The sequence below is a fragment of the Pleurodeles waltl genome, chromosome 1_2, assembly GCF_031143425.1.
Source record: "Pleurodeles waltl isolate 20211129_DDA chromosome 1_2, aPleWal1.hap1.20221129, whole genome shotgun sequence".
Lineage (NCBI taxonomy): Eukaryota > Metazoa > Chordata > Amphibia > Caudata > Salamandridae > Pleurodeles > Pleurodeles waltl.
The window spans coordinates 334,322,854-334,350,661 of NC_090437.1; the positions used below are offsets into that span (position 1 = coordinate 334,322,854).

At 44.0% G+C, this 27,808-nt stretch overlaps 1 protein-coding gene across 11 annotated transcripts in view; it reads left to right on the forward strand.

Moving 5' to 3' along the window:
* The window catches only part of SLC24A2 (solute carrier family 24 member 2), a 775,567-nt gene that overhangs the window by 367,826 nt on the left and 379,933 nt on the right, over positions 1 to 27,808 (forward strand). For all 11 annotated transcript variants that reach the window (XM_069239201.1, XM_069239182.1, XM_069239223.1 and 8 more), the window contains exon 4: positions 19,167 to 19,199. In XM_069239201.1, coding sequence (XP_069095302.1) covers positions 19,167 to 19,199 — 33 coding nt within the window. The remainder of the gene's footprint in view (positions 1 to 19,166; positions 19,200 to 27,808) is intronic.

The window sequence follows — 27,808 nt, forward strand, 5'->3', positions numbered from 1 at the left end:
TTACAGAAATGATACCACAATTTAATGGATCTAGGTGGTTCACATTTCATAATTCAGCTTCAGTAAACCATTAACTGCGACTGCATGACAGCTTCTAAGATTTAACAGCCTTTGTCAAACCATTGAAACATTTAGGTTTGTGAGAATGTCCTTTGGACAGATTTCTGCTGTGTCAGATTTCCATAGGGCAATAGAAGGTATATAACAAGATATATATGGTGTAAAAGTCTGCCAAGGTGACATAATTGATTTTTGATTCCGTTGAACAAGAACATGTGTAACATGTGTACTTAGTGTTAACAGTTCTGTGAGACAGTGGCCTCACACTGGAGGTGACAAAGTGTATGTTTAGTTAAAATGAAATTGAGTACTTAGGGCATAAATTATTGAAAGAAGGTATGAAAGAGGGAATGTCAAGACTATTAGTGAAATGGCATTGCCTGCAGACAATAATAAAGTGGTAAATGAAGAATATGAGGATGCTTCTGAGAAATGGGGGTTTGAGTTTTGAGTGAGTTCAGAGTGCACTAAGGAATTTATTGCTGTGAAGAGGAACCTGCTACAAGTTCTAAGTTTACAAATTATTGATCTTCGTCTGTGATAGTAACTAAAGCAAGCAGTAAAAGGTTGGGTGCAGTTTGAAACCGGATGAAGGAAAATCAGGGAGAACTATTATGTTCATTTTTAGGTGTTTAAAGGGTGCAGTGAGTGACTAATTATTCACTGTGTGGAAGGCCTTTGATATGTATTGAGCAAAAAAGAAGTAAAATCAGTTTGTGTGAGCTAACAAGTTTATAAGTGAGAACTGATTATAAACCCCTAAAGGAAATGTTTAGCAAAAAAGGAACTGAAACTATTTCAAGTAGATTACGCAAATGGGTGGTAGTGCTTTAAAGGTTTGAATATGAGGTGGTATGTTTACTGTTATCTTTTGACATGTTTCCCCCTGTCTTTTTGCCTTCTGATCTCACGTTTTTATGGTATGCTGGACTCTGTTTTTGCTGGCTTATTGTCTCTGTGCACTATTGTATTGGTTCTTGGTTTATCAATGATTGCAATATTTGCTTTATTGGTAAGTCCCTAGTAAAGTGCATCAGTGGGCCTGCAGCACTGATTGTGCCACCAACGAGTAGCCCTGTAAACATGTCTCAGACCTGCCACTGCAGTGTCTGTGTGTGCAGTTTTGCACTGACAGTTTGACCTGGCAAGTGTTCCCATTGCCAGACCCAAACCTTCCCTTTTTCTACAAGTAAGTCACCCCTAAGGTAGGTCCTAGGTAGCCCCATGGGTAGAGTGCTGTGTATTTAAAGGGTAGGATATGTACAGTGGTGTTTTACATGTCCGGATAGTGAAATACCGCCAAATTCGTTTTTCACTATTGCAAGGCTTATGCTTCCCATAGGTCAACATGGGATTGCATTTAAATTCCTTTTAAGTGTAATTTCGCATTGGGAGAAGTTAGAGATTGGAGTTTGGGGTCTCTGAACTCACAATTTAAAAATACATATTTTGGTAGTGTTGGTTTTAAGATTGTCTGTTTGAAAGTGCTGCTTTAATAAAGTGGGCATTTTCTTGCTTAACCATTCTGTGCCTCTGCCTGCCTGTGGAATCCATGTCTGGGTCAGACTGACAGTTGGGCTGTTTGTGAATTCCCTCTACACAGTGACACAAAGGGAGCTGACATGCGTCCCACATATCTTGTTGAATCTTCCTGGGCTAGAGTGGGGAGGAAGGAGCTGACACCTGCACCTGAAAGGGCTGTGCTCTTCCTCACACAATGCGGTCTCTGAAGCCCTGGAGTATGTCTGGGGTGAGGCCTGGGCAAGGCAGGATCTTATGAACAACAGAGACTTTCCTTTGAAGTTTGCCTACTTCAAAGGCAGAAATTAGTTTAAGTAGTGGACCCAAAACCCCTGATTTTTAGAACACTTTTGGATCAAGAGGAACCTCTGCCAAGGAGAAGAGCAGAAAGCTGGAGGAGGAGTACTGCCCCTTTGCTGTGTGTGCTATGCTGGGTTGGCCTGCAGTTGCTGCTTCTGCCTTAAAGATGACAAAGATTGGACGTTGTTGTGTATTGTGCTTGTGAAGGTTCTCCAAGGGCTAGAAGTAGAGTTTGCCTCCTGTTGGACGTCTCAGGGATAGCAAAGACTTCAGGCTCATCTGCCTACGGCACTGGGAATTGTGTGATTTGCAAGAGAAGAAAAACTACCCCGATGCCATCAACAATGCTGCTGTCTGCACAGTGAGCTAACTTAACAACACCGCATGGAGCCATGCCCCGCTTAGCACCGCAACCCTGGTCTCACTGAACTGTGTTTTGTGTTGCAGAAAAACTACCACAATGCTGTCACCGAATTACTGTTTGCACAGTGACTGGTGGGCCCGCACTACACATCACCTTGTTCACACCATAGCCTTGGTATTTCTGAAGATGACGAGCTAACCTGACACAGACGTCATTGCCTGCACTGTGGCCTGAGGACACCGTTTGTGAGGTACACAGAGCAACGTCCCGTCCCATCCCACACCACAGCCCCGGTCAACTGACGCCAGCTCTATTGACTCCAGCATCATCAAAAGACACCCCTGTCTGCACCGCAACCCATGGATGCTGCACGGAGCAGGTCCTGTGTGCTGTACCGCTGCCTTGGGCCTACCGATGACAGCACTTCAGCAACAACAATGCCGCTGCCTGCACCGGGCCCTGGCAGCATTGCACGTTGCACCGCCCCACCTCACACCACAGCCCTGGTCTCATCAATCACACAGGATGCCATCACCGAGACGCGGCCTGCACCATGACCTGTGGGCATCGCATGTCGCACCATCCCACTTCGCACCGCAGCCCCTATGCCATCAACGCCAGCACTCCTGTCTTTGTCATCAGCCCAGAGTTCGATCAGCAACACATGTGGCTTCAAGGGTCCGACGACCCCTGCACCAATCTCCAGAACTGACACCCCGACACCTGCTGACCTCAGCGATGCCACACTCCAGATCTCATTGCAAAGATCACAACGTCCTACATTTCCAAGATACTGTTTGCCGGCCAACGATCCCGCGGCAAGCTTGAACTGTTGGATTTGTTGTTCACAACGCTGTGATAGCGCCAGATGGAGCTATTGACTTCAGGGAACTGTATTTTTAAGTAATTCTTGCAAAATTCATATCTTTATTACCATATGTTGGATGTTTCCCATTTTGGTCTTGTTTTTCACAGATAATTATTGGCTATTGTTCTAAAATTGGTGTGGTGTCCTTTTGTAGTGTTTTCACTGTGTTACTGTGTGTTATGTGCAAATGCCTTACATGTTGCCTCTGAGATAAGCCTGGCTGCTCGTGCCAAGCTACCAAGTGAGTGAGCAGGGGTCAGTAGAAGGTGTGGTCCTCTCACTCTAGAGCATCAGAGTGACTGTCGCCAGTTACTAGGACAATTTTCAACTCTTTTCTCACTCCTTCCAGGTGTCACCCATCTGTGCATGCATCATGTGGACACTGGGGACAGCTTGCCTGTAAAACACAAGGTCTACAGATTGACAGAGTGAAGGTCAGCATCAAGGATGAGGTATCCAAGATGTTAGCTTGATGGGTGATTGAGCACTCCAGCAGTCCTTGGTCCAGCCCAGTGATTTTTGGTACCTAAGGCTGCTTCACCTGGTGCCCACACCAAAACTTTGGTTCAGTGTGGACTACTGTGTGCTCAATTCAGTCACCAAGATGGCGCCCACCCCATCCCCAGAGCAGATGAGCTTATTGATCAGTTAGGGGCTGCCAAGTTCCTCAGCACGTTTGATTTAACATCTGGGTACTGGCAGATTGCCTAACAGATGGGGCCACGGAAAGGTCAGCGCTCTCCACACCAGAGGGGCACATCCAGTTCAAGGTTATGCCCTTCAGGTTGAAGAATGCTCGTCACATCTTCCTGGGGTTGGTCAATCAGGCCCTGCCTGGGCTTGAGAACTTCAGTGTTGCCTACCTTGACGACATTGCTGTTTTCAGCTCCAGTTGGGAGGACCACTTGCACCAACTATGGGAAGTGTTTGAGGTGCTGCAAGCCAGATAGGGCAGGGGTCTGTGGTGTACTTGGGACACCAGGTAGGAAGCATCCGGGTGGCACCCCAACAACCCAATATTGACACCATTAGGGCTTGGGCACCCCCAAGATCCCAACAGAGGTGTGAGCCTTCTTAGGCCTCACTGAATATTACAGGAGAGTGGTCAAGGGTTATGGCACCATTGTTGCCCCCTTATGTATGCTGTTGACTTTGGGTGTTTTTTATTGTGGTTGTGTAAGATGGTAAATCCAAGAATGAGCAAGTGAGTGGATACATGAGTGGAAGGATGAATGATAGATTGATGACTGACTCAGTGACTAAATGTTTCAATGACTGAAAAAAAACACTTTTATTTATAAGACAGACCTATTGGTAATGCCAATGCTTATCTTTCTGATCTGATCCTTCGTTTTCCTCCCTCTCTCCTCATTTGGCTTCTGACCCCTTCCTTCTCCCTATTCCTGTTATGCTGTATACTCCTGCCCCTTGGTTCCCACCCAAGCTACAGGTGTCAGGAGTCTAGTCTCTGAAACTGGTGTGACCCTCGTCTTCGCTAATGACCTTCCCTGTGCACCTTTCCTTCCTTTTCCTTTGCATTTTTTTTTCTCTTTCCCATTTGTCTTTTTTCCAATCCTTCTTTCCCACCTCTGTTCTGTTCTATTCTCTTGACTCTTCTTTCTCACCTTCAATTATTTCCTCCCCATTCATACTCCTTCATCTGTTTCTTCTTCCTTTTCTGCTTTTACCCCATCCTCAACCTTCTAGTTCACTTCCTTCTTAAGTTTCACATGCACTGACATGTACGCACTGTGCTTACATAATCATTTGTGAGTAAAACAATCTTAAAATTGCCTTGGAACCTACCCATTACTTACCAGAATTTACCATTGGCTTAGTTCAACATCGCTCTAATTTACATGTCTCTGATTGTCAGCACCTCGTCTACTTTCACTTCCTGCTCTCTGCTTTGCCATGCATGCCGTTGTGTGGAGCCGGGACCAAGTACTCCTTCCGGGCACTGGCCACTGGCCAATGTCCTTCCATGGACCATATGCTTCCCAAGGTACTTTTTTTAGTACTTTTACAAATGCACTCTCTAGGACTGCACATGTCTGCGGTCTGTCTGCTCAAGGGCACTGTATTTGCTTTTCTGACTTTATCATTAAAACCCCTGTGTTCACCCAAACCTCCCTCCCTCCCACACCTGCCCTGTATTACTTATCCTGCTCATTTTTTATAATACACAACAATTTTTTTCATGGTTTCAATATGGCCAGGGTCTGTGCTGCAGCTTACACATGGAACTTTAGTCTGGTGCTGCTTGGCAACACAATACGGCCTTTGTGCTCTATGTTCTGAGGGAAATTTGTTAAAACAAATATTGTGGAAATTAGTGCATAAAGTAATATCGACTTTCAAATGCTGTCCAGCTAAATGAACTGCAGATCCATACCAGACTTCTTTTTGGTAGATAATGCAAACTTGGCAAAGCAGCATTAGGGCCCATAAATGGGTTTTCGATGAAAACCAGAGGTTTCAAATTTTTAAGGCACCAGGATGATGAGATTTGCCCAAAATCACAGGATGTTGAGCTGATGCCAAGACTCAAACCTGCTTTCCTGGTTCCAGTGCCCACAACAGTGACTATTATATCTCTTGCCTGACAGCACATATCTCACTTTACTCTACATATAACAAGGTAAAAAGAAATATGACTTGCACAATGCGATTTATAATCAATTCTACAAAGCAGATTTAACTAGGCAAATAATTATGAATAAAAAACAGAGCATGAGTTAAACCAGGCCCAGACACATACCGATTTACACCACATACAAGGCATCTTTGCCAGATCCAATCAAGCACCAGACACTCATTTTTCTAGCTCTAGTGACTATGGCCTTCTCACAGCAGCCGACGCACAACCATCCAGCTATTTCAGTGGTGGTATATGCTGTGAGAATTCATAACTTACAAACCTCTTAACTAATGTTTATCTCTACTACATTTATGGTGTGCCTCTGTGTTGCCCTTGAGATATTTCTTTCATGACACACTCTCAGATGCAGGTGTTTTACACACAGCTATCTCGCTCACTGGTGATGCAATGCTTATGTATGTTTATCTTTTTAGCATTTATCTTTTTTTTGAAGCACAACTTTCCTTTAAGATTGTGGACGTTATGCCCTTGCATTACTAAAGACTTTGGGCCCTCTCCACACGTGGCTGTGGCCTGCTCACAGCGGCAGTCCACAGCCATTCAGTTGCTTCACTAAGTGTTGGCACAATGTAGATATATGTTCATCTTTTTAGAAAGCACAGCCTTCCTGCAAGAACGTGGGTGTTAAAAAACAAAAATGTTTAAATTGCTAATCCATCCTTTGAAGCGCTTTATATAGTTAATAACTACTTTACTCAATAGCGTAAGATTTGTTAGCTTGCAAACCTCTTAAATAATATTTAGAACACTTACTGTGAGCCTTAATGTTGCTCTTGAGCTATGTCTTTCATTCATGGCCAACTCACAGCAGCAGCCGCTTCAACTATTGAGTAATATCACTCAGTGGTGGAGCAATGTACTTGTATGTGTATCTTTTACTAAAACACACCTTTACTTTATGATTGTGGGCGTTAAGAAACGCCCTTTGTTTAATTATAGATTTCAAACCCTCTATAAACGTGGATTATTCGTAGGAAATTTTTACAGGAATGCTGCCTACTTTTTCGCACAATAAAAACTTCATTTAATAGTTTTATACAAATGGATTGCATTGTAATAAAATGTTCAAAGTGTGAACCCGGCCCAAGGGCTTTGGAGCACTCTATATGGACACCAGTTACTTTACTCAATGCAGTGAGACTTAGGGCATGATTTAGATCTTGGCGGTATTGCTGCCAATCCATGGCCGCAGTGGACCCAAAGACACTGTCAAGTCGATGGTGTTTCACCTGCCATATTTAGATGTAGGGTGGCTGAGCTCCAACTGCCATGACGGAGTGCTTTCTCTAGCCATCAGGCTAACAGGTTTCCGCTGACCCTACTTAGATATTACAGTCCTGCAGGCAGTGTACTGGCTGCAGATTGCTGACGGAGGGAGCCTGTCGCTTGACCCAGTGAACATCGTACAATGTCAGTGGATATGGAATAGAGGTAAGCCACATAAACACACTGTACCTTAGCCACATGCGTCCCTCTGCATAACACACTACACAGCACACCACATACACACTATTATCCATTGCCATTCCACCATAACACAACATGTATATCCTGAAAACACACATTGCCATACATCCATGACACAACACACACACTTTATTGACACTGAACCCACACATGACACACCCACAACAACCAACACACCTTCACACTCATCTACACAAATACACTCACACACAAGCATAACTACACACATCACAACAACCCCCACACAACAACACTCAGATGAATGTTGCACACAGCAACACAACACACCACCAAACATACACAACATCGAACCCACATGCTAGTGACACACATACAGACACAACCACATCACCTACTCCAGCTTCCTCTGCCTCAACCAGCCAATCGAAACGCGCACACACATGCACATATTGGCTCATATACACATCTTGAAGCACATCATTACAGGTGCAGGTCCCCTTGCGATGTACACACATGGGCATAGTTGAGAGGTGTGAATGTAACATCACTGTGATGCCAGCATTCATTTGGCAATGAATACTGACACCACAATGGCAGTTGCGTATGTGTGCGATATGTGTCATGTACCATTCTGTCCCCAACCATATCCCACACAAATGTGTTCCTGACATATGCATGTCAAAAAAAATGACTGTGACATGTATATGACTGCAGTGGTCTCGTGCTCATATGCGGTGACCACACAATGTATGCAGTTAATGAGGGTTCCCTACCTTGAAGTCCGGCAACGGGGAGTTGTGTTTTCTTTGTGGTTCAGTGGCAGCAGCGACAGAAAGTCTTATCCAGTCGTGTGAAGTCAAAAACGGAAGTGGAACGGAGAAAAAAAGGTAGGTCTGTACCTCATTTCCCCCTCAATCCACCAACTGAGGTGTGAAAGTTGGACAGCCAAGGTTGGCTTGGCGATAAGACACATCCAAATCTGCTCGGCAGTAAAGGTGGCTGGAGTTCTGTCATCAGCCCCTATTCTTAATGCTGCAGTTGAGGTGGCTGGAGATTCTTGACAGAGTCGGCAGGACTCAGGTGTTCTTTCACCTATGGTCCCGCCAGTATCTAAATCGAGTGGGCGAACCTCCGAGGCGGCAGACAAATTTTCCAATGGAAAACCGGTGGCGTGACAGTTACCGCCAAGATCTAAATCAGGCCCTTAATAACTAATAAGCATCCTAATTAATATTTCAAACTACAGGTAGCTAGCAACCAACAGAACATTTACAGTGAGCTTTAGCGTTGCGCTTGGGCTATTTGTTTTATAAACAGTCTGCTCACAGGGACAGGCACTCTATTCACTGAGCTATCTCACTTACCAGGTGCGCAGTAAATGTCTATGTTTATGTCTTTCTAAAGCAGAACTTTGCTTTTTACAAGCATTGGCAAAGCCAATATGTTTCGTCCATGCAAATTCTATTGACTTTGTCAATGTTTTCTTTACATATTGCAGAACAGTTGACCTGCTGTGCAATATACCTTAAAGTTAAAAAGAAAAGCGCCATGACACAGACTACAGGCGGAACATACTGGCTTTGCCAAAGCTCGTTCTCTCTTCCTCTACCACTTTACCTCTCCGCTCGCCTCAATATGTTCATTTTTCATCTCTTTTCCCACCTGTCTTCCTTCCCCTTTCCTCCAGTCTGCTCCATTGTATTGCATTCTTGCCTTCTGGCTGCTCTCTTTGCCTCTTCTCTCCCTCATCCTCCTCTTCTATTTTCTCGCTTCCCGTTTCCTCCTCTTTCCTTCCTCTCTCACCCTCGGTGTTCTCCTCAATCCTTTCTCCTCCACTCCCCTAGTTTCTTGCCCGCCGTCTCTCTTTGTGTCTTCTCTTCTTCTGATTGTCCAGGGCGTACACAACTAGGCATCCCAATACAACACACTGGCAATAATGTGACAATGTCCAACAACTGTGACAATAATACTTTCATGTGAAGTCACAGGCCCTTCTTGCAGGCATCATTTTATGGCACGGTTCATGTACTACACAATGCAGTACAATGCACGAAAATATCACTATTTTGGTGGCAGTGAAACTTTCCATTCGCAGCGCTGGACCTAATGTCTGGCCTTGGGTTTGTGAAAGTCACATTCAGCCTTGCTGTCGTCCCTGAAGCAGACCTTGATACAGACGCATCTCTTTCATTGCCACTTTTGTTTTTGTACCCACGATGGGCATTCTGGGTGCACGTGCTGCATGCATGTTTATAATTCTTATACTGAGCATCCTGCAAATGGAATGATCCCAAGCCACTTCCCGCGTTTGCAGCACAAGGGCAACTTGGCAAGGGTCCATCTTGTGAGCAGCACAGCAAAGGTAAACCTTTTGTGCATAGATAAACCCTGCGCGCAACACAGCAGAGGTAAACTTTTTGGGCATAGGCAAATCTTGCGCACAGCATTACAGAAGTAAACGTTTTGTGCATAGGTAAATCTTGCGCGTAACACAGCAGAGATAAACCTTTTTTGCATAGGTAAATCTTGTGCGCAACACTGGAGTGGTAAACTTTTTGTGCAGAGATAAATTGTGTGTGTAGCACAGCAGTTGTAAACCTTTTGTGCAAATCAGCAAGAATAAAGCTGGTGACGAGGTGAGCTGACGTTCAGATAATGAAATTCATTAAACTGTAGTTGTAATTTTTACTTGGAGGAATAATTAAAAGTTGTTTTAGATTATAGTTGAGATTTTTTTTTTTTGCGCGGCACAGTAATTCTAGCCAGATTTATGGAAAGTGGCGCTGCTCTAACTGCAGAGTTACTTTCCCTGCGCCCCTTTGCGCCCCCTACTGCCACCATGTGTGCGCCGTATTTAAAATCCGGCACACCATGGCGCAGGGTAGGGGGCAATAACGTAATTTTTCATGACGCTATTGCTGTACTCTGCAGGAGTAGCGCCATTGGCGCTACTCCTGCAGAGTACATAGGGGCCCATTATAAAGAATCGAAGCCCCCTTTTAACGCCTACTCTGAGCAGACGTTAAAAGTGTAGTACAAAATGGCCATTTTTTCGGCCCCCCCCTAACGGGGGAACACCTCCTTTGCATACATTATGCCTGGCGCAGGCATAATGTAGCGCAAAGAATTACAAAGTGGCGAAATGCATGCATTGCGCCACTTTGTAAATATGATGCTAGGATTTTGGTCTCATTGGGAGGCATTAGCCTAAAACAAAATTATGCTAATGTGGTGCAAGGTGGCGCTAGGGGCTTATAAATATGCCCCTTAGTGCCTTTTTTTTAGAAATAAAATGAGAACCTTAGCATTATGTTCAGATTACCTTAAAGCTTTGCGCAGTGACTTTGACTAGCAATAAGCCTGTTCTGCAAATGCATTATTAATGTAATCAGTAAACTTTACTGCACACATTTGGGTGATATATTCAGGACCACCTTATCATTTACTGAGCCTTGATTTGACATACTGCATTTGATAGGTGAAATGTTTAGGGGCATTTGGAGAACTTTTTCTTATTTAGTAGCATCTTTTTTATTTATAAGACGTTGCTTTTAAAATGTGCCTTTTTATACAGCGAATGCTATGCACTCCATTTCACTTTATATTAATTTTCTTTTTTTAAAATTAATGTATGATGATATCTATTTATGGACGATAGACAAAGGATAACCCACAATTACCCACAATTGGAAATGAGATCAAAAAAGTGAGGGGAGCAAGGAAAGCAGGGACGGCCCCACCATGTGGGCAGAGGAGCATCGCCCCAACAAAAAAATGCCCCCCATAACGGAAAAATAAAATGGTAATAAAGTTTGTTTATTACCATTTTATTTTTCAGTGCCCCGTGCTGAACCGAGTGTCAGGGCGAGATGTGGCAATTGCTGTTGAGTGGCAGCAGGGAACTGTGCACTTGTTCAAAGTGCGCATGTCCCTTTGGCCCGCCGTCTTGCGACGGCCAGCCTGACATGTGCACTTCAAACATCTCTAACCCAGCTATCTTAAGACAGCTGGATTAGAGAAGCTGGGTTAGAGAAGGCACAGGCCTCCAACACTCTGGTGATCTCTGAGTGAGCCCACTCCCACCAATCCTGATGCTGGGATCATGCTGATTACCAGCATGAAACCAGCATTAGTATTGATGTGTACAGTTTCCTGGGTCCCATGACCGTTGCACGTCGGAGATGGGAGAGAAGATGCGACTCAAGGAGAGAACATCTGCGACAGGTAGGTGCTTTTTTTAATTTTATTTTTATTGTATCCCCCATTGTAAATTCGAGCTGGCTGCCAGAATCTGTGAAGAGAGAAAAATGAGGGGGAGAAGAAGACGGAAGTAATAGAATGAAGAGGAAGAAAAGGAGAGTGGTAGCAGGAAAGAATTAGAATAAAGGGCGAGTGAGACAAAATAATAGAGATGGTATGGTTTGAGGAAAGATGTGGACAGAATTAAGAGAAAGGATGAGAGTGCGAAAGAAAGGAAGAGTGAGGGCAAAACTGGATTGAAAAAGGCCAGTATAAATACAAAAATGTGTTTTACACTGCACCCGTGCTTAATTTGTAAAAAAAAAATAAGTGCCAGGGTCCTCAAAAGGAGATCGCTACAGCTTGTACCACCCATTGCTCTGGCAAACGCTGCCAGTAACAGTGCCAACACAACCACTAACCATCACACTGTCACAAGTGTGACAGTTCAGACTATTCCACACCCCCTAAGCCATAAGAATATTTTAGATATCACTCATAACGCATTTTTAGCGTATATACAATTACTAAACAACTGCTGTTGTCCTCATCTGTAAATTAGACGGACAGTGCCACAATGTGGCAGGCTAGTATAAATGCTAGTGCTGGCAATTATGTGTGGTGCAGAGCACTGGAAAACAGCCGCTCAAATTAAGCACTGCACTGAAAGTTTTTCCCCATTTCCCCAAAGATTCCTGTTGGGTTACCATCTTTGCAGGATTTGAGCTTGCTCGCTGCACTCATTCAACTCAGTCTGAGGACTGGCAGGGATGACAACATTTGCCAGGGCTGCTTTTGGATTCCAGTGTGACCTTGGCTGCAGTCGCTCCTTTGTAAAGCCTTTCTTCACTTTCCATTTTTCGTCAGGCGAGATTGCTTACCATGCCCCACAGCGAGGCCACGTGGAGGACTTTCACGAGATAAAGAGTGCGGGTGGCTTTCTTTTTGGTTTTCTCTCACCTTTTTAGCTGTGTTGTCAGTTTCAGTTGCCATGGACGTATGTAAGCATCAGAATGTAAGGGACGGAAAGAAAACCAATATTGAAAAGTGCCACCATCATTGAACCCCTCAAAAAATATATATTTTCTGTTTTTAACAGTGTGTACCATTTCTATTTCCGAAATCAATGTTAATGGTGGACTCTTCAGTTGATCTTTTCCTGGCCCTGTCCTCTCTTGCAACTAGCCATAGAGCTGCTGTGTTTGGTGGTTTATTTGCAAGGATGTGTCAATATTTTTCTCTGCTCACTTTCGGAATTAACTAATAGGAACTGTGCAGATTTCGGAATTTGGATTTTGGTGCACAGGACAAAAGCTGTGGTTGCCACTTTGAAGAATAACCCTAAACAAGGAGCAATTATATAAATTAATTAGCAGGTCATCGTCAGTTTTTAGGTTGAGCATTGGCAATACATGTACTGTCTCTCAAGACATGCTGTATCTGCTGTGTGGTCTTTCAGCTTGCCTATCATTTTCATTGGTTCATTCGTCTGCCTTTCAAAATTCCTATGGTTTCATACGTGAATAGTTCACATTTGTCCCGCCTTTTGGCTGTTTGTTCCCGCCCTGGAGACTTGCTTTGTTACATGGTTCGGTCAACTTTTGGCTATTTATTTTAAATTCTGCACACTACTTTTTTCTTTTCCCTCGGCTGCTGATTCGAAAAGAGGAGTTTCTAAGGAATGCCAGCTCAGGCTGCTGTTCGCCCCACCAGGATCCCAGCACCTCTTTCACCCCAAATTGGCTGCACGGTGGATGACCGCCGATTGTCAAGGGCGTGATTTATGCAAAAAAAGTTTAAACAAATTGCACCATTGTCTTTCAATATTAAAATGGTGCGGCCACGTTGTAAGTCAGGTTTACTCTAAACATTACGATAAAGTGTTTACACCATTCGTTAGTATGCTTTCTAATATTGAGAAGCTAACAACACTCCTTGCGAGAAGATGTTCTCTTGACTTTCTGTTTATTTTAACAGAACGTAAGATATATTTCCATTGAAAATGGGGCATTTTACATTATAGGTGTGCAACGGTTGGACAGTGACTTTCCACAGTCCTATCTCGCTGTCTGTGTCTGGCATATGCTATGCACCATGCTGCTTACTGCTGCTGCCCTGCGGCTGGGGTGCGCTGTGCTACTGCTGAGCCATCAGCACTTCTCACCTGGGCTCCGACAGTTCCCGCTTAGCCTCATGCCGAGTAAGATGGTGATCTTCACTGGTGTCAACAGCAGTATGCTAAAGTTACTGCTAGTGAAGAGACAAACATGGGTGATTTTGGCCTGCAGAGACAGGCATCAGGTGAAGGAGGTGGTATCGGACATGCTGCGGAGGGGGGCATCGCAGAGCTTGGGGAGGTGGTCATCTGACATCTGGATCTGGCTTCTCTTGGCTCCGTGCAATGTTTCTGTCATGGGGTGATCAGGATAATTAATTCACCTGCACTCTCTTCCTGTGCCCACCCCATCCCGTGCATTCATACGCACCCAGGCTCCTCCCTCATCAACAATGTGTTTCTGCCAGTGCACCAGAAAGAACCCACACAAAATCATGCATTGATTTAAGCTTACATTCCTGCAAAATATTTGCTCCATGTACTTCGTTATTCAAAGTCTCTCATTGGTACAGATGTATTGGCTAACTGCTTTCTTTTGATGTTTTGCTTTGTCACAGTGAGTTCTTTGGAAGTGATACAAGTGTCACTTTCCCTGATTAGATGCCCTTAATGAGGCTTTCTGTAATTTAGTATGCTAAGGGAGCTTAAAAAGCAACTTTTTCGTGCTCGATTCCTTGAGATGCTGTACAGGCCATTTTCCGAAATTACATATTAAGGATGTTACCAGTGCCCCTTTCTAACATTAGATGTCTCCTGTTTTAGCTGTTCCTCTGTGTTGTTACGTGGCACTTTCTTAAAATGGATTTATTCTGATATCACTTCCACTGACTGGCCTTGTTTCTTGTAAAGTTACAAGTGCCCTTCACTGTCTTTTAAGATCTCAACATTATAAATTCCATTTTCATACATTTGGGCAGCGACTGTCATCTGATCGACTGATAGATTGTTTCTGTATGCTGTTGCACATGCCATGGGACGAAAATGCTCAGGGTAAGGATAGATTGAAATTGCTGGTGACCCAATTGCTTGCGACGAGACCCCCATTCCTTGGGTAATAGGCCAACTCATTCTCAGTAGCAGTGTGTGCATTGCCTACCGTAGCACAGGAGACCCCCTTTTATTAGGTCTGGCTTAAAGGAGCAGTTGATGCCAGACCTTGTACGATTAACAGAAAAAATAATTTAAGAAGCACTACTGAGAAAGGGGCTGTGGCTTAACCCACATCTTGAGTTCCCTGAGTGCAGCATTTGATTGGAAAGAAGTTCCGGGCTTCCACAGAAAATTAGTTCTTCTATTGCACTTTTTGCATTATAGGACCGTTTAAGCTCAATACAGCAGGACTGATTTGGTTATAGTAGTAAGCCAGTAATCAATGTGCTAGGCCTCATCTATTTAGTAAGAAAAGCTACGATAAAGACAGAACATATTCATTTTAGAAAGCATTTGTTAAAAGCCAGAAGTCTTTAAGAGTAAATTGTTATCACACTGTGTTGATGCCTATATACAGGTGTTTTGCCTCATGGAGTCTGATAGATTTCTATAGTGGACACAGGTTTTGGGTATTGCTTACCCCCTGTGAAAAATCCATGCCAAAAGATTGTCACTGTGATAATCTCTGTTAACCTTAACATCGATAACAGCTCCTAGGATTGTGTGAGTGTATACTTGACTCTCACCCGGTCTTTAAACATATACTCAGTTCAGTATGCCTAAGTTGCTTATGGTGACAAACGTATGATGAAGGCATAATTTGTTGGGAAAACGTATGTCATAGACCACAGATCTGATCTGTTTATTATGAAATGTTGTGCCAAAGGCAGTAGGCCTAACATTTATTGCAAAAAGCATATGTTAAAGTCAAATAGCATTTAGGGGGGGTGTATTTGCACTGTGTCAAAGATTGTAGGCAGGCATTTTATTGTATGGAATCTCTCACATTACTGTATTAGGCAAGCAATCTGGTGGTGTTAACCCCTGTGACATAACCGGGAAAAAACAATTTGCGCATTGAGAATCATTGTTAGTTCTTCTCACTAGTGCTTGGTTACTGTTTTGCATAATTTATTTTGTAGATGTTTCAAGTTTATATTTGCATTCATTATAATGCCCTTGTGAGACAGCTTATGCTCAGTACAGTAGACCTGAGTTTGTGATGGTGATAAATCAATGACAAAGGCTAGAGAGCTGATTGGTTGGTTGTTATGTCAGAGTGCATAGGTTTGATTTGTTCATTATGAAAACGTTTGAAAGGGCAGAATGCCTGGTTTATTTACTTTGAAATAAAGGGCAGATTGCTATTTCACTATGCTAAAGTCTGTATTTTGTTACAGTGAATGTCACTGACTCCCATGATAGTGAAGGCTTGAAGTTGGTTACCCCCACAGACAAACCACAGGAGAAGATTTGCACTTTTCGAATTTTTGTTAGCCCCCCATTAATGGGGTTGTATAATGTTTGCTGACTGTGTGCATTCCTCCCATCACAAATTGTGGGTTTTGTGTAATTCCCTAAGTGGCAAGGGTATGCCCAGACCTGGGTCCTGTGCTCACTGTTCGAGCAGTAGCAGAAGCTCCCCTTCCCCCCCCCCTTATGCCTCCTGCTCCTCAGCGCGTTGAGACCCTCACAGGTGAGTAGTGCACTTTACCAATTCCCGATTGATTGATTGATTGACTGTGCCACTGGACTCAAGCTACAGCAGATTGATGAGATTGGGGGGAAACTGGGCTTGGGTTTTAAACTGATACTAATGATGTAAAACCTTCGCCAAGACAGTTTCACCATGTACAAAAATGACAAAAAGAAGTAATATTATTACAAAATGTGTAGCATTATGTCACATCATGTTCCTTTTGGGTTGCCTGTGTTCTGGTTCAGGAAGGACCTTCCCTGGAAGTTCAGGCTGGTTTGTTCCTAGTGGAGCATGATCAAGCTTCCATATGGCTGGATCCAAACTGAGGTGCATAGTGGGCAAAAGAATGATGGGTTAGAATGTAACCCAAAGTGACTGACAGTGGTTAGACTTATTGCAAGCATTCCTCCCATCACTTTTCTGTGCTTGATGTATCGCCTCAAGCTGCAAGGGTATGTCTAGATGTGGGTCCTGTGCCCACTGTGCCACTGGAACCAAGTCTAACTGATGAGCCCTAGTTAGGGTGAAACTGGTCTTGGGTTCCAGTTTAGGGACTACATGGTCTGGCAGTTTTGGCTGGACTCTTTCTAATAGAGGTGAGTCAAGACTGATGTGCACATGGCTAGATCCAAGCAGGCCAGAAGAACGATGGGGTTGAATTCTACCCTTAGCAATTTCCAGTGGTTAGACTGATTGCAAGCATTTCTCCCCTTATGTGTTTGGGCTAGACCAAAGCTTTTGAACCTTACTTCCAGGAAGCCTACTCAAGTACTTGCCCTGATCAGGCTGATATGCATGCCCACATTACAGTTCACCAAAAGATTAGAGGAGCTCCTTATAGCCCCCAGTCGTAGATGAAGGTTTGTGGCACCCTTTTGGTGAACCCTTCAGGTACTCCTTGTACTGAGGGCGTTGAGCTGTTTTGAAGTCCTTCTTTGGCTTCCCTAGAGACTGGGGAGCTAAAATTAAAAATAAATAAGAACATTGACTGTTATCTGGGGGACTGAATGTCTTGTAGATGAATGCATGAACTTGTATATCTTACCTGTAGGGAATCTTGTTTTCAACGAGAAGGCCCTGTACCCTTGATAAATCCAGATCCAGCAGTTGCTGTGTGCAGAGGGAGGGGGGACTGCTCTTTTAGAAAGGGAAGTACCTATCAATAGTTCAATAGTGCAGCAGGTGCAGTGGCACTAGAGATCATGGGTCTGAGGGGGCTCCATTTCCTTGGGCTGGTCTGGTTGCTTAGTATGTGGACCCTTTTTTGTCTCCTTGTGGGCCTACTGGACTGGTTTTTATTGAACATTGCCTGGAGGAAGCTCAAATTTGTGCAGACTAACATACCTTGCAAAACATATATATATATATATATATATATATATATATATATATATCATGTCTTTACAAGTTCAGAACTGCCCCAATCTGCAAACATGGGCCACTTTTTCAGTTTTCTAATTCACTGATGGACCACATTTTTGTTTTGGTGCTTGGGCCTATTTTTTGTCCCAGTACAACATTGCCCTGCTGCAGGCAGAATGCACGCAGTGATTTGCTTAATGTGGGCCCAGGGAAGGGGTGTTTTTCTATCTTAATTTAGCTTCATTCCCTCACTTCATCACATTGTGCTAAATCTATTCACGTACATTTCTCAGGTACGCAGAAGCTGCTCAGAGGAGAGCTCTTCTAATTAATTCTCTTGATGCGCAGTTAAATAAAAAAAGTGTTATAGTCGCAATGCCATTAATGTGTGCTTCAAGAATGCTCGCTTCAACACATTTCAGGAGGGGAACGTTGCGAGAATGCCAGTGCTGTTGCAAAGATTAATGGGAAATGGGCTGAGAGAAAAATGTTGCACTTCTGTCTACGCATATTAAATTTTTGTGCAATTAAATGTTTTATTTTAGACACAGCATTCTGTTGATAAGCACTTGGGAAACATTCCTAAAGCCATAACACCCCCCCCACACACATGTTTATTGTACTGTAATCTGATTGGATTTATCTAGCGCTTGCCACTACTGAGGAGGCTTTGAAGCTCTTCACCTGGGAGTAGCAAACTTCTCCGGAGCCAAAGGTTATTGGTTAATCCAGGGGTTAGTGATCATTGTTGGTTATTGGGATAAGTCTTGTGCTCCCAATGAAATCATTCCGTGCAAGGAAACCAGTTATTTTTAGGTAGATTAGATCAAGGGTCCTCAACCGTTTGACTTCTGTGGACTCCCATTTTATCATTACTGGAACCCTTGGACCCCCATTGAATCATTATTGAAATCCGGGGGCCCCCACTGAGTATTACTGGAAGCCTGGGACCCAGGCCTATATATTGTTGATGATTTGAACAGCAAAACAATACATAAAAAAAATTGTACATTTAGTCACTTTATTTTTATATACTTTATTAATATTAGCGAATTTTCTAAATAGTCCATAGGCTGGGAACCACTGGGTTAGATTACTAGGAGTTAGGTGTGATTTTATTGGGGGCCGTGAGAGTGATTTCAAATGAATGGTTGGAAGAAAGATGGGCTAGAGCTGGTTGTGTTATGTTAGATTGCATGGGCAAGGTTCAAAGAAGCGGATGTTACATATTCCATTTTAGTAGCCATAATGCTCTCCGATGATACTCAAGCAGGAATGGCAATGAGGGGAGCAGCATCACCACGGGTGTAGCAGAGAGCAACAGGCAGACGCTGAATAGGGCTCAGGCCCACGTCTGAGGAACAGTCGCTCACCATCTATTGCTTCGATAATGGTTCCAGAATGCAGCCAGGATTACTTGTCGTTTCAAGACTTACTACTTGCATACTCTGAATGTGTGTGCTATAGCAATATTAAAAGCAATTACTACTACCAGGAATCTGAAATGTTATTATTATCACATGTGAAGAATACTGTTTCAGTGTTGCTATTGGTTGTTCATGTTAGTGGCTTCATTGTCACGCTTACATTCTAAGATTATTTTTTTTTATCTTACAGACTTGGATGGACAATAAACCTTCGCCCACCAAGGTCAGTATATATACTTTTCAATGACTTTCCAATCTCTGTGTTTTTTTAAACGGACATGATAAATATTGCAAACTGGTCGTAGACTCAGTGTGATAGACAAAGAAGAAAAAAAAGTAAAAAATAACAGTTTTTTTAAACTTCAGAATTGTACTTTGACTCGAAAATCACATTCAGGCATCGATTCACAAAAGTTTTTCAAGTGTAAATCTGATCATTTGTATGGTCTGGCTTGACAGCGCAGCAGTCACCAGACAATTATGTGAGAACACAAGAAGAGGGTCTTTGTCTACGCCCAGGTGTTAAGAAGCAGGATTACATTGTTTTGATTAGGCAGTAGGTGTGTGCTTCAACAAACAAGTGAAGGCTCTCCACACAGCTGTGATGATTTTGTTTATTTATCCACATGCCAGAGGTTGAGCTTTCGAAGACTCACACAGGGTTAAATTGTCTTAAATAACTAGATAATTGAAGTTAATTTTTTTGTGGCAGAACCACAGATGGGAGGAGGGCAGTCATTAACCTACATGGTTAAAACCTACATGGGTTTTAGGTTTGACTTGGAGGGCAACTGTCCCCTGACCTTTTAACCTACGCCAATATTATTTTGCAGTTCTTTAATTCTACACAAATACATATCCATTCCTACACTATCTGGTTGTAATACTTAACATTACCAAACAAAATTCTTTTAAATACAGACCTATTGGCTTTGCCAATGCTTGGTTATTTAGCAAAAGTCTTCTTTGAGCCTCCTTATGAGTAGACTGTTACTTGGTTCATTGATAAGAGGGTCCAGAATCTCTGATTCCATGTACAGGTTACTCAAGAATGTGGGATGACATACAATCCAGGAATACTGGATACTTTTCCAAATGGTTTTCCTGATTCCAGGCTCAGTAACGGACCCTTTATGACTTCCATTCATCACATACTTTTTGCTTATGGTAAATGGCTACAGGGTGAGGCTGTAAGTCAGGGGCCAGCCAGGGGGTGGGGTCAAGAGAGTGTCCAGTAGGGTAAGGCAACGCTGGCTAAAGCATTTGTTTCCCCATTCACTGTTCTGGTATGGGGAGGGCAATTAGTGAGACACACTTTTGCCTGCAGGCGCTGCCTGGAGCCATCCATGGTTCCATTGGGCGCAGATTTACATCAGGTGTAACTGATTCTAGTGTTGCTGGATCCAAGATCACCGGGTCTAGCAATACTAGGAGTCTTGTACTTGTCCAGAACAATATCCCAGCAGATACCACTCTAGACAACTGTTAATGAGGACAGGCCTTGTTTCCCGATAGGACACTAGCTATCAGTGGTGGCTCCTCCGCAATTGCAGAGGAGCGCCACCCCCTGCCAGCAGCACCCGCTGCAAACCTTTCACAATGAAACAATAATAAACTACTGTGTTTATCATTGTTTCATTGTTAAAGTGGTGGGGCCCTGGGGGATGATGGGAACGAGGGGCTGTGCACTGTGCACTCCCCTCATGGCACATGTGTGTCTGGCCATCCGACTCAGGCCAGCCAAACATACATGCGCTTTGTGCTCTCTCCATCCCGTCACTGTGTTGCCGGGCTGGAAAGAGCAGCCACAGGCTCACAGTCTGCCTGGGAGTGTCCTGGCTGGATGCTCCAGGCAATCCTAATGCTGCTTTCATGCGGCGTTAGGAATGGCCCCAGGGCAGGCTGGGAGCCTGTGCCTGCTGAGGGGAGGGAGGAGCGGAGTGGCAGGTATGTTTTTTTAAAAACTATTTTTATTATTAATATCCTCCCCCAGCGGCCATGCGCCGCCTAGCCCTTTTAACCCCTGAGACTACTAGCTGTACCCTTTGGGTACTCTCGACAAGGTGACTGGGCACAAGATACAGGCAGCATGAAGTGCCCACACGGGGCAGTCCCTGGCCATTGTCTGTAAAAATGGAGCTAGGGAGACCAGGCACAGGGCAGTGAGTAGCACAGTTTATGGATATATGAAAGTCGGTATTGACAAACAGTTCAGAGACCCCAAGATTTCAATCCGAGAATTTGTTTGGCTGCCAGGAGTTACACGTATTATGAGATGTGCAGAGCTGAGGTCTGCAGGCCTTGTTCTGAAATACATTTATTTGGCAAATAGGTGGGGGCCTATCCCAGGGGCACTTTAGATAATACTCCGGGATCACAAGAAAAACCCTTTTTTACAAAAAAACATTGCAAATGTTTGAGGTATGGACTGGATATATATGTTTTAGAGTGCTGTATTATACACTGAGTATCTTCAATTGCATTTAGAGGTTTGGTGGCATTTTGTAAAAAGAAATATGTACTGGGGCACTTCCTGTGGGTCCTGCAGCCCTGGGTACTGGTGCAGAACAAGGCCCTGCAATGTGGTTATTGCCTCGTGGATACAAAACTTGGACTTAGGCCAGGCCTTCTGTATAGTATCCCCTGCTCTCAGAACTGCAAGGCATACCCTGTAACTATTATCTGCATGTACTGCACACAAGGCATGTGGAAGTCTTTGACATTTGTACAATACCCTGGGCCACGGTACCCTCATTCATTTATATTACTTACATGTTTAATACTCTGATGAAATCATTATGACTGTGGTCTTTTAGAGAAAAAAATTGTGAAGAAAAAACTACAAGGTGTAGGAAAGTACCATCTTTCTTGGCATGTTACCCCCAATTTCTGCCTGTCTGCAAGTGTGTTTTGCCTATTTCACTGGGATCCTGCTAGCCAGGACCCCAGTGCTCACAGTTTGTGGCCTATATGTGTTGTCAGTATGCTTGACTGTGTCACTGAAGTTCTGCTAACCATAACTCCAGTGTTTATGCTTTCTCTACTTACCAAATTTGTCACTACACTTTAGTGACTCCATATTCCAGTTCTGATTAGCACACTGGACCCCCCCATAAGTCCCTAGTATATGGTACCTAGGTACGCAGGGCATTGGGGTTTCAGGAGATCCTTATGGGCTGCAGCATTTCTTTTGACACCCATAAGGAGCTCATACAAACCTTTTATCGGGACTGCCCCTGCAGCCTGAGTGAAATAGTGCACATTTTCCACTGCACTAAGTAAATTATAAGTCACCTATATGTCTGACCTTCATTTACTGAAGGCTTGGTGCAAAGTTACTGTGCGTGAGGGCACCCTTGCACTAGCAAAGGTGCCCCCATGTTGTCCAGGGCCAATTCCCCGGACTTCATGTGTGCCTGGACTCCATTATAAGCGTGCACTACATATATATCAATACATATATCTAGCTTCACAATGGTAACTCCGAATATGGCCATGTGAGGTGTCTAAGATCATGGAATTGACCCCCCAATCCAAATCTGGTATTGGGGAGCAATCCCATGCACCCTGGGGGCTCCACCATGGACTCCCAGTACTGCCAAACCAGATCTCGGAGGTTTCCACGGCAGTCCCAGCTGCTGCCACCTCACAGACAGGTTTCTGCCCACCTGAGGATTGAGCAGCTCAATCCCAGGAAGCCAGAACAATGCATTTCCTTTAGGAGAGGGTGTTACACTCTCTCCCATTGGAAATAGGTGTTGCACGCATGGGAGGGGTAGCCTCCCGGAGCCTCTGGAAATGCTTTGAAGGGCACAAACAGTGCCCTCCTTGCATAATCCAGTCTATACTGGTTCAGGGACCCACAGTCCCTGCTCTGGCGCAAAACTGGACACAGGAAAGGGGAGTGATCACTCCCCTGTCCGTCACCACCCCAGGGGTGGGGCCCAGAGCTCCTCCAGAGTGTCCCTGGCATTAGCCATCTTGGATCCCAAGGTGTGGGGACCCTCTGGAGGCATCTGAGTGGCCAGTGCCAGCAGGTGATGTCAGAGACCCCTCCTGATAGGTGCATACCTGGGTAGGTAGCTAAACCCCCTCTCAGGGCTATTTAGGGTCTCTCCCCTGGGGGTTTCCTCAGATTCGGTTTGCAAGATTCCTCCAGGACTTCTCTGCATCCTCTGCTTCAGCTTCTGACCGTCAGATCAACCGCACACTGCTCCAGGAACCACTGTAACTGCAACAAAGTATCCAGGATGACTCCTGTAAACTGCAACTTTAGCTCCAGCCAGCATTTGCAACAGTTACCAAGGTGTGCATGCTTTGAGGATTGCCTATCTTCACCCTGCACCAGAAAAACCAAAGGTATCTCCTGTGGAGTGACAGAGTCACTTACCTGCTTCTGCAGGCACCCTTCTGTGACGACAACCGGTACTCTGGGCCTCCTCTCCTGAGAACAAGCATGCTCCCTGGAACACAGGTGGTGGACCGAAGTGACCCAGACTGTCCAAAGGTCTCGCTGTCCAAATTTGGTGGAGGTAAGAGCTTGCCTCCCCGTGCTGTGACAGTACCCCTGTTAACCACTTCTTCTGCAGCGCCTTGGGCTTCTAGGCACTTCTTCCAAATGTTCTTCATGCACAGTGTAGCCCAGGTCCCCATCACTCTATCCTGTGATGCACAGCTCCCTGATTTGTTCTCTAGCAGCGTGGGACCCTCCTGTGTAGTGCTGCAACAACCACACTTTGCATCTTCTTTGTCACCCTGTTCTGGGACTCCCGTGGGTGCTGCCTGGTCTTCTGAGGGCTCTCTGAATTGCTGAGAGCCCCCTCTGTCTCCACAGTCTGAGTTGAGACCTCCAGGTCCCTCCTGGGTCCAGGCAGCTCCTCTTTGACCCAAACTGCGTACTTGCTTGAACCAAGGCTTGTTGGCGGAATCCAACGACGCAAACAGCCTGCATCCAACAACTCAACGTGGGACATCTCCTGCACCATGTAGGAACCCGCAGTCATCTTCTTTGGTGCACTTCTGTACTTTTCTTCTGACCGGAGAATCCACTTTTGCACCTTCTTCTAGGTTGGCAGGGGTTCCTGTCCTTCCTGGACTCTTCTTCGACTTCTGGACTTGGTCTCCTCTCTCCACAGGTCTTCAGGTCCAGGAATCCATCATTTGTTGCTTGCAGTCTTCCTTGGTTCTTGCAAAATCCTTTATCACGACTTATAGTCTGTCCTGAGGAAACTTGCTGTACTTTGCTCCTGCATTCCTGGGCTCCAGGGTGGGGTACTTTACTTACCTTTGGTGTTTTCCTACACTCCAAGCGCCCCTCTATAAATTACAATTGCCTAGGGGGGAATCCGACGTTCGCATTCCACTATTTTAGTATATGGTTTGTGTTGCCCCTAGACCCATTGCAATCTATTGTATTTTCTACTGTTTGCACTATTCTATGACTGTTTACTTACCTGATTTTGGTAACTAGTGTATATATTGTGTATAATACTTACCACCAGAAGAAATATTGCCTCCACAATATTTCTGGCCTTGTATCACTAAAATAAATTACCTTTATTTTTGGTAACACTGAGTATTGTCTTTTATTGTGTATAAGGGTAACTATAGTGGTACTGCAGGATCTTTGCATGTCTCCTAGTTCAGCCTAAGCTACTCTGCTACAGCTACCTCTAGACAGCCTAAGCTGCTAGAACACTGCCTACATATCACTAATAAGGGATAACAGGACCTGGTATAAGGTGTAAGTACCTTAGGTACCCACTACAAACCAGGCCAGCCTCTTACACAAGGGAAAAATACCACCTTGGAAATCATGTAGCTCTTGACTGGAGATGGAGATTATGCAGAAGTAGATTAGCAAAGCACCACCCTTTCTCTGAGGTCAGGGCAGAGAAAAGAGCCAAATCAGGACATCAAATAGAAGATGCCAGGGGAATCCTGGCTGCAAGGTGCTAAAGTCGGGGAAAAAAAATAGTTGCAGGTGGGTGCGGATGGTTGCTAAAGTAAGGAAATGAATGGACTGTGATGTACCTATCACTCATTAGTAGGTCATTAGGATTAGCCAAGTCTCTTTGTTCCGTGCATGATATCGGTGACGCACCTGAAAAAGACCAATTTTAGACATCTCTTGCCTAATGCTGACTTTGCGGTGCTGCCACTGCTCTTCCTGCTTGATGCTCCTCACAAGTCAAGAAGCATGCTCCTGGACAAATGTGTTAGTGGAAACGTTGGAGCAGTCTAAGCCATGTGGACATTCAGGCATTCGCTGAGTGCAGAGGCCACTGGCGCATTCTCTAGTTGTGCTGTCAGGGCATCATCTTCCCCTACCTATTGGCTACTGCAGGTCATCTCTTGACACAACTGTAACGTTGTTCAGCACACAATCCTTTCAACAAGACCCTCACCCAAGGATAATAGCTTTCTAATGATAACACACATCACACTCTTGAAGGCATTCTATCTTATTTCTAGATATACACAGGACCCTGTTGTCAGAGATGAAGACCCTAGGAAACTCCATCCATGCAAACAGAAAATCTTAAATTTTGATTACATTAGCAGTGTTTGTCTCAGACATGAACTTCTGTTCTGACGACTTGCTATAATAATCTGCAGTGGCATCCTTTTGATGTAATGGCAAACCATTAACTGGTCCATGAACTCTATAGCTAATTTGCCCCAAGCTCTTTCAGTTAGTTCAGCTTGTTGCATTAATGCAGTAGTGATTTGAAAATGTCTTTTTCACTATTAGGCTATATAACAAAATCCATTATTTATTCCCCATTGTCTCAATTCATAATGGGCCTTCAAACTCTAAACAAACATTTGTTTTTTTGTCAGAAATTGGCCAAAAAACTTTCATATCCCCAGCTGCAATTCTCTTCTTGATCCTCTCCGAAAGTATAACATCAGAACTCTCTTTGTGTTAATTCCATGAATGAGGCAAACAACAAACAGGTAACCTCTACAAACTTCCAACTGATAAAAAAGTGCTAAAGGACCAAGTAACCCAGCTCAATAAACGTACGAATAAGGAAAGCATGAAATGGACATGGACTCACCCATATGGGTGTGGCCCAAAAAACAAAAGGACTACTCGTGTCCTGATCTCACCACACTCCTCCTGGAACTATAACATAAGATTGCAAAATTACCACTAGAATTGTTTGAACTACAGAACACAGGCTCCATAGCCCATCATGGTAACCTCCGAAAGTAAATCTCATTGAAAGAGATGCCATAATTTTGAGGTACAGCAGCAAGCTCCATAGCCAATTCATGGAAACCCCACCAAAAGTACTCCTGATAGAAAGCGATATCAGGACCGAACTCAAGCATGCAGAACCTACTAACTACACAAAGTGATTTACAAGCATTCCAAAGCATAAACAGCTTTGAAACCAGCAATCCAGAAAGGATTTGCTCTATTAAATTTGCAGAGGTCAAAGATACTGCCAAAAAATACTGCACCGGACTGTTATTTTAAAGATTCATTCAGCAGCCCACACTGACCCAGAAAAGGTAACACATCAGAAACTTTACACCTGCAATTGCTACAGTATCCTATTCCCATATCAGACGACCCAGCTGTTAGGATGTAGCTTGACGATACACGAAATATTGCTATTAGCAAAATTCCTAAAATAGTCAATAATGAAAGAAGATCCTCACTTACAAGCAAGGTATCTAATCAGCTTACAAACAAATTGGGGGAAAGCACAGTTAAAAGGAACAATCTTCAACTTGTGAATCGTTTGTTAAAAAGGCACAGGACCTAGAAATGACCGAATCCTTGTAGGTACTGGAAATTCAAACCTGATAGAAGACATTGAGAAATCAAAGCAAATTGTGTTTTAGAAAGAAGAAGAAGAATGGATCAAAATCAAGAAAAGGCATGAGGGGGCTAAACACCGAACAAACCAAAAAATCATCACACTCAGAAAAGCCATCAACAGTCCAACTAATGCAAATAATGAAATATAAAACAAAACTACCAGAATACGAAATCCTAGACTTAATTCAAACTCCACCTAATACAGCCAGACAGAGAAGGTGTACCACTCACAAGAACAGTAAGAGCAAAAACAAACTTTCTTCAGGAGAGGACAGCCTGCCTATTCAGCTAAGTGCATAAGTAAGCTAAAAATTAAAACAAACTTGTCAGTACTAATTGCCAACTGCCACACCAAGTCCAGGAGAATCAAAACTACTCTCTTGTTGTGGATCCTGACCGGTATACCCCAACAAATCGATGGCTCTCACATAATAAACTTTCTGACCTAACATATTGGTCTTACAAGAAGTAATTACCTCAACCCCAAGGATAACTTCAAGCTATATCAACCATTAAATATAATGTGCCATGCAGCTGATCAGCACAAGAAACAGCGGGGTCTAATGAAGCGCGTGCTATCTTCTTACACAGTAACATCTCAGAGGCATTGACAAAATAGAAAGAGGAAAAAAGAAGGAGAAATAAAGCTATTTCTCCTCATTATGCCTCACCTGGCGAGGCGTAACATTTTGACTCATCCCAAGGTCTACCACTAATAGTAAATCTCAGAATGCACCAAAATCAATGGGTGGATGCAGGAGAACACCCATGCTCCACTCATGGAACACCTCCCTCAGGCAGGGAAATGCAAGGGAGCGCTTTGCACTGCCTTGCATTACTCTAGGTTTGTTAAGCCATGCAGCATCACACAAGGTGGCCTTGCGTGGCTTGATAAACCTTACTTAGGTTTTGCGTCACTCTTGTGCCCCCTTGTGTAATAATCCAAATTCTTGATAAATCTTCAAAATTCTCCGTATGTGTTTGTGGCGATGAGA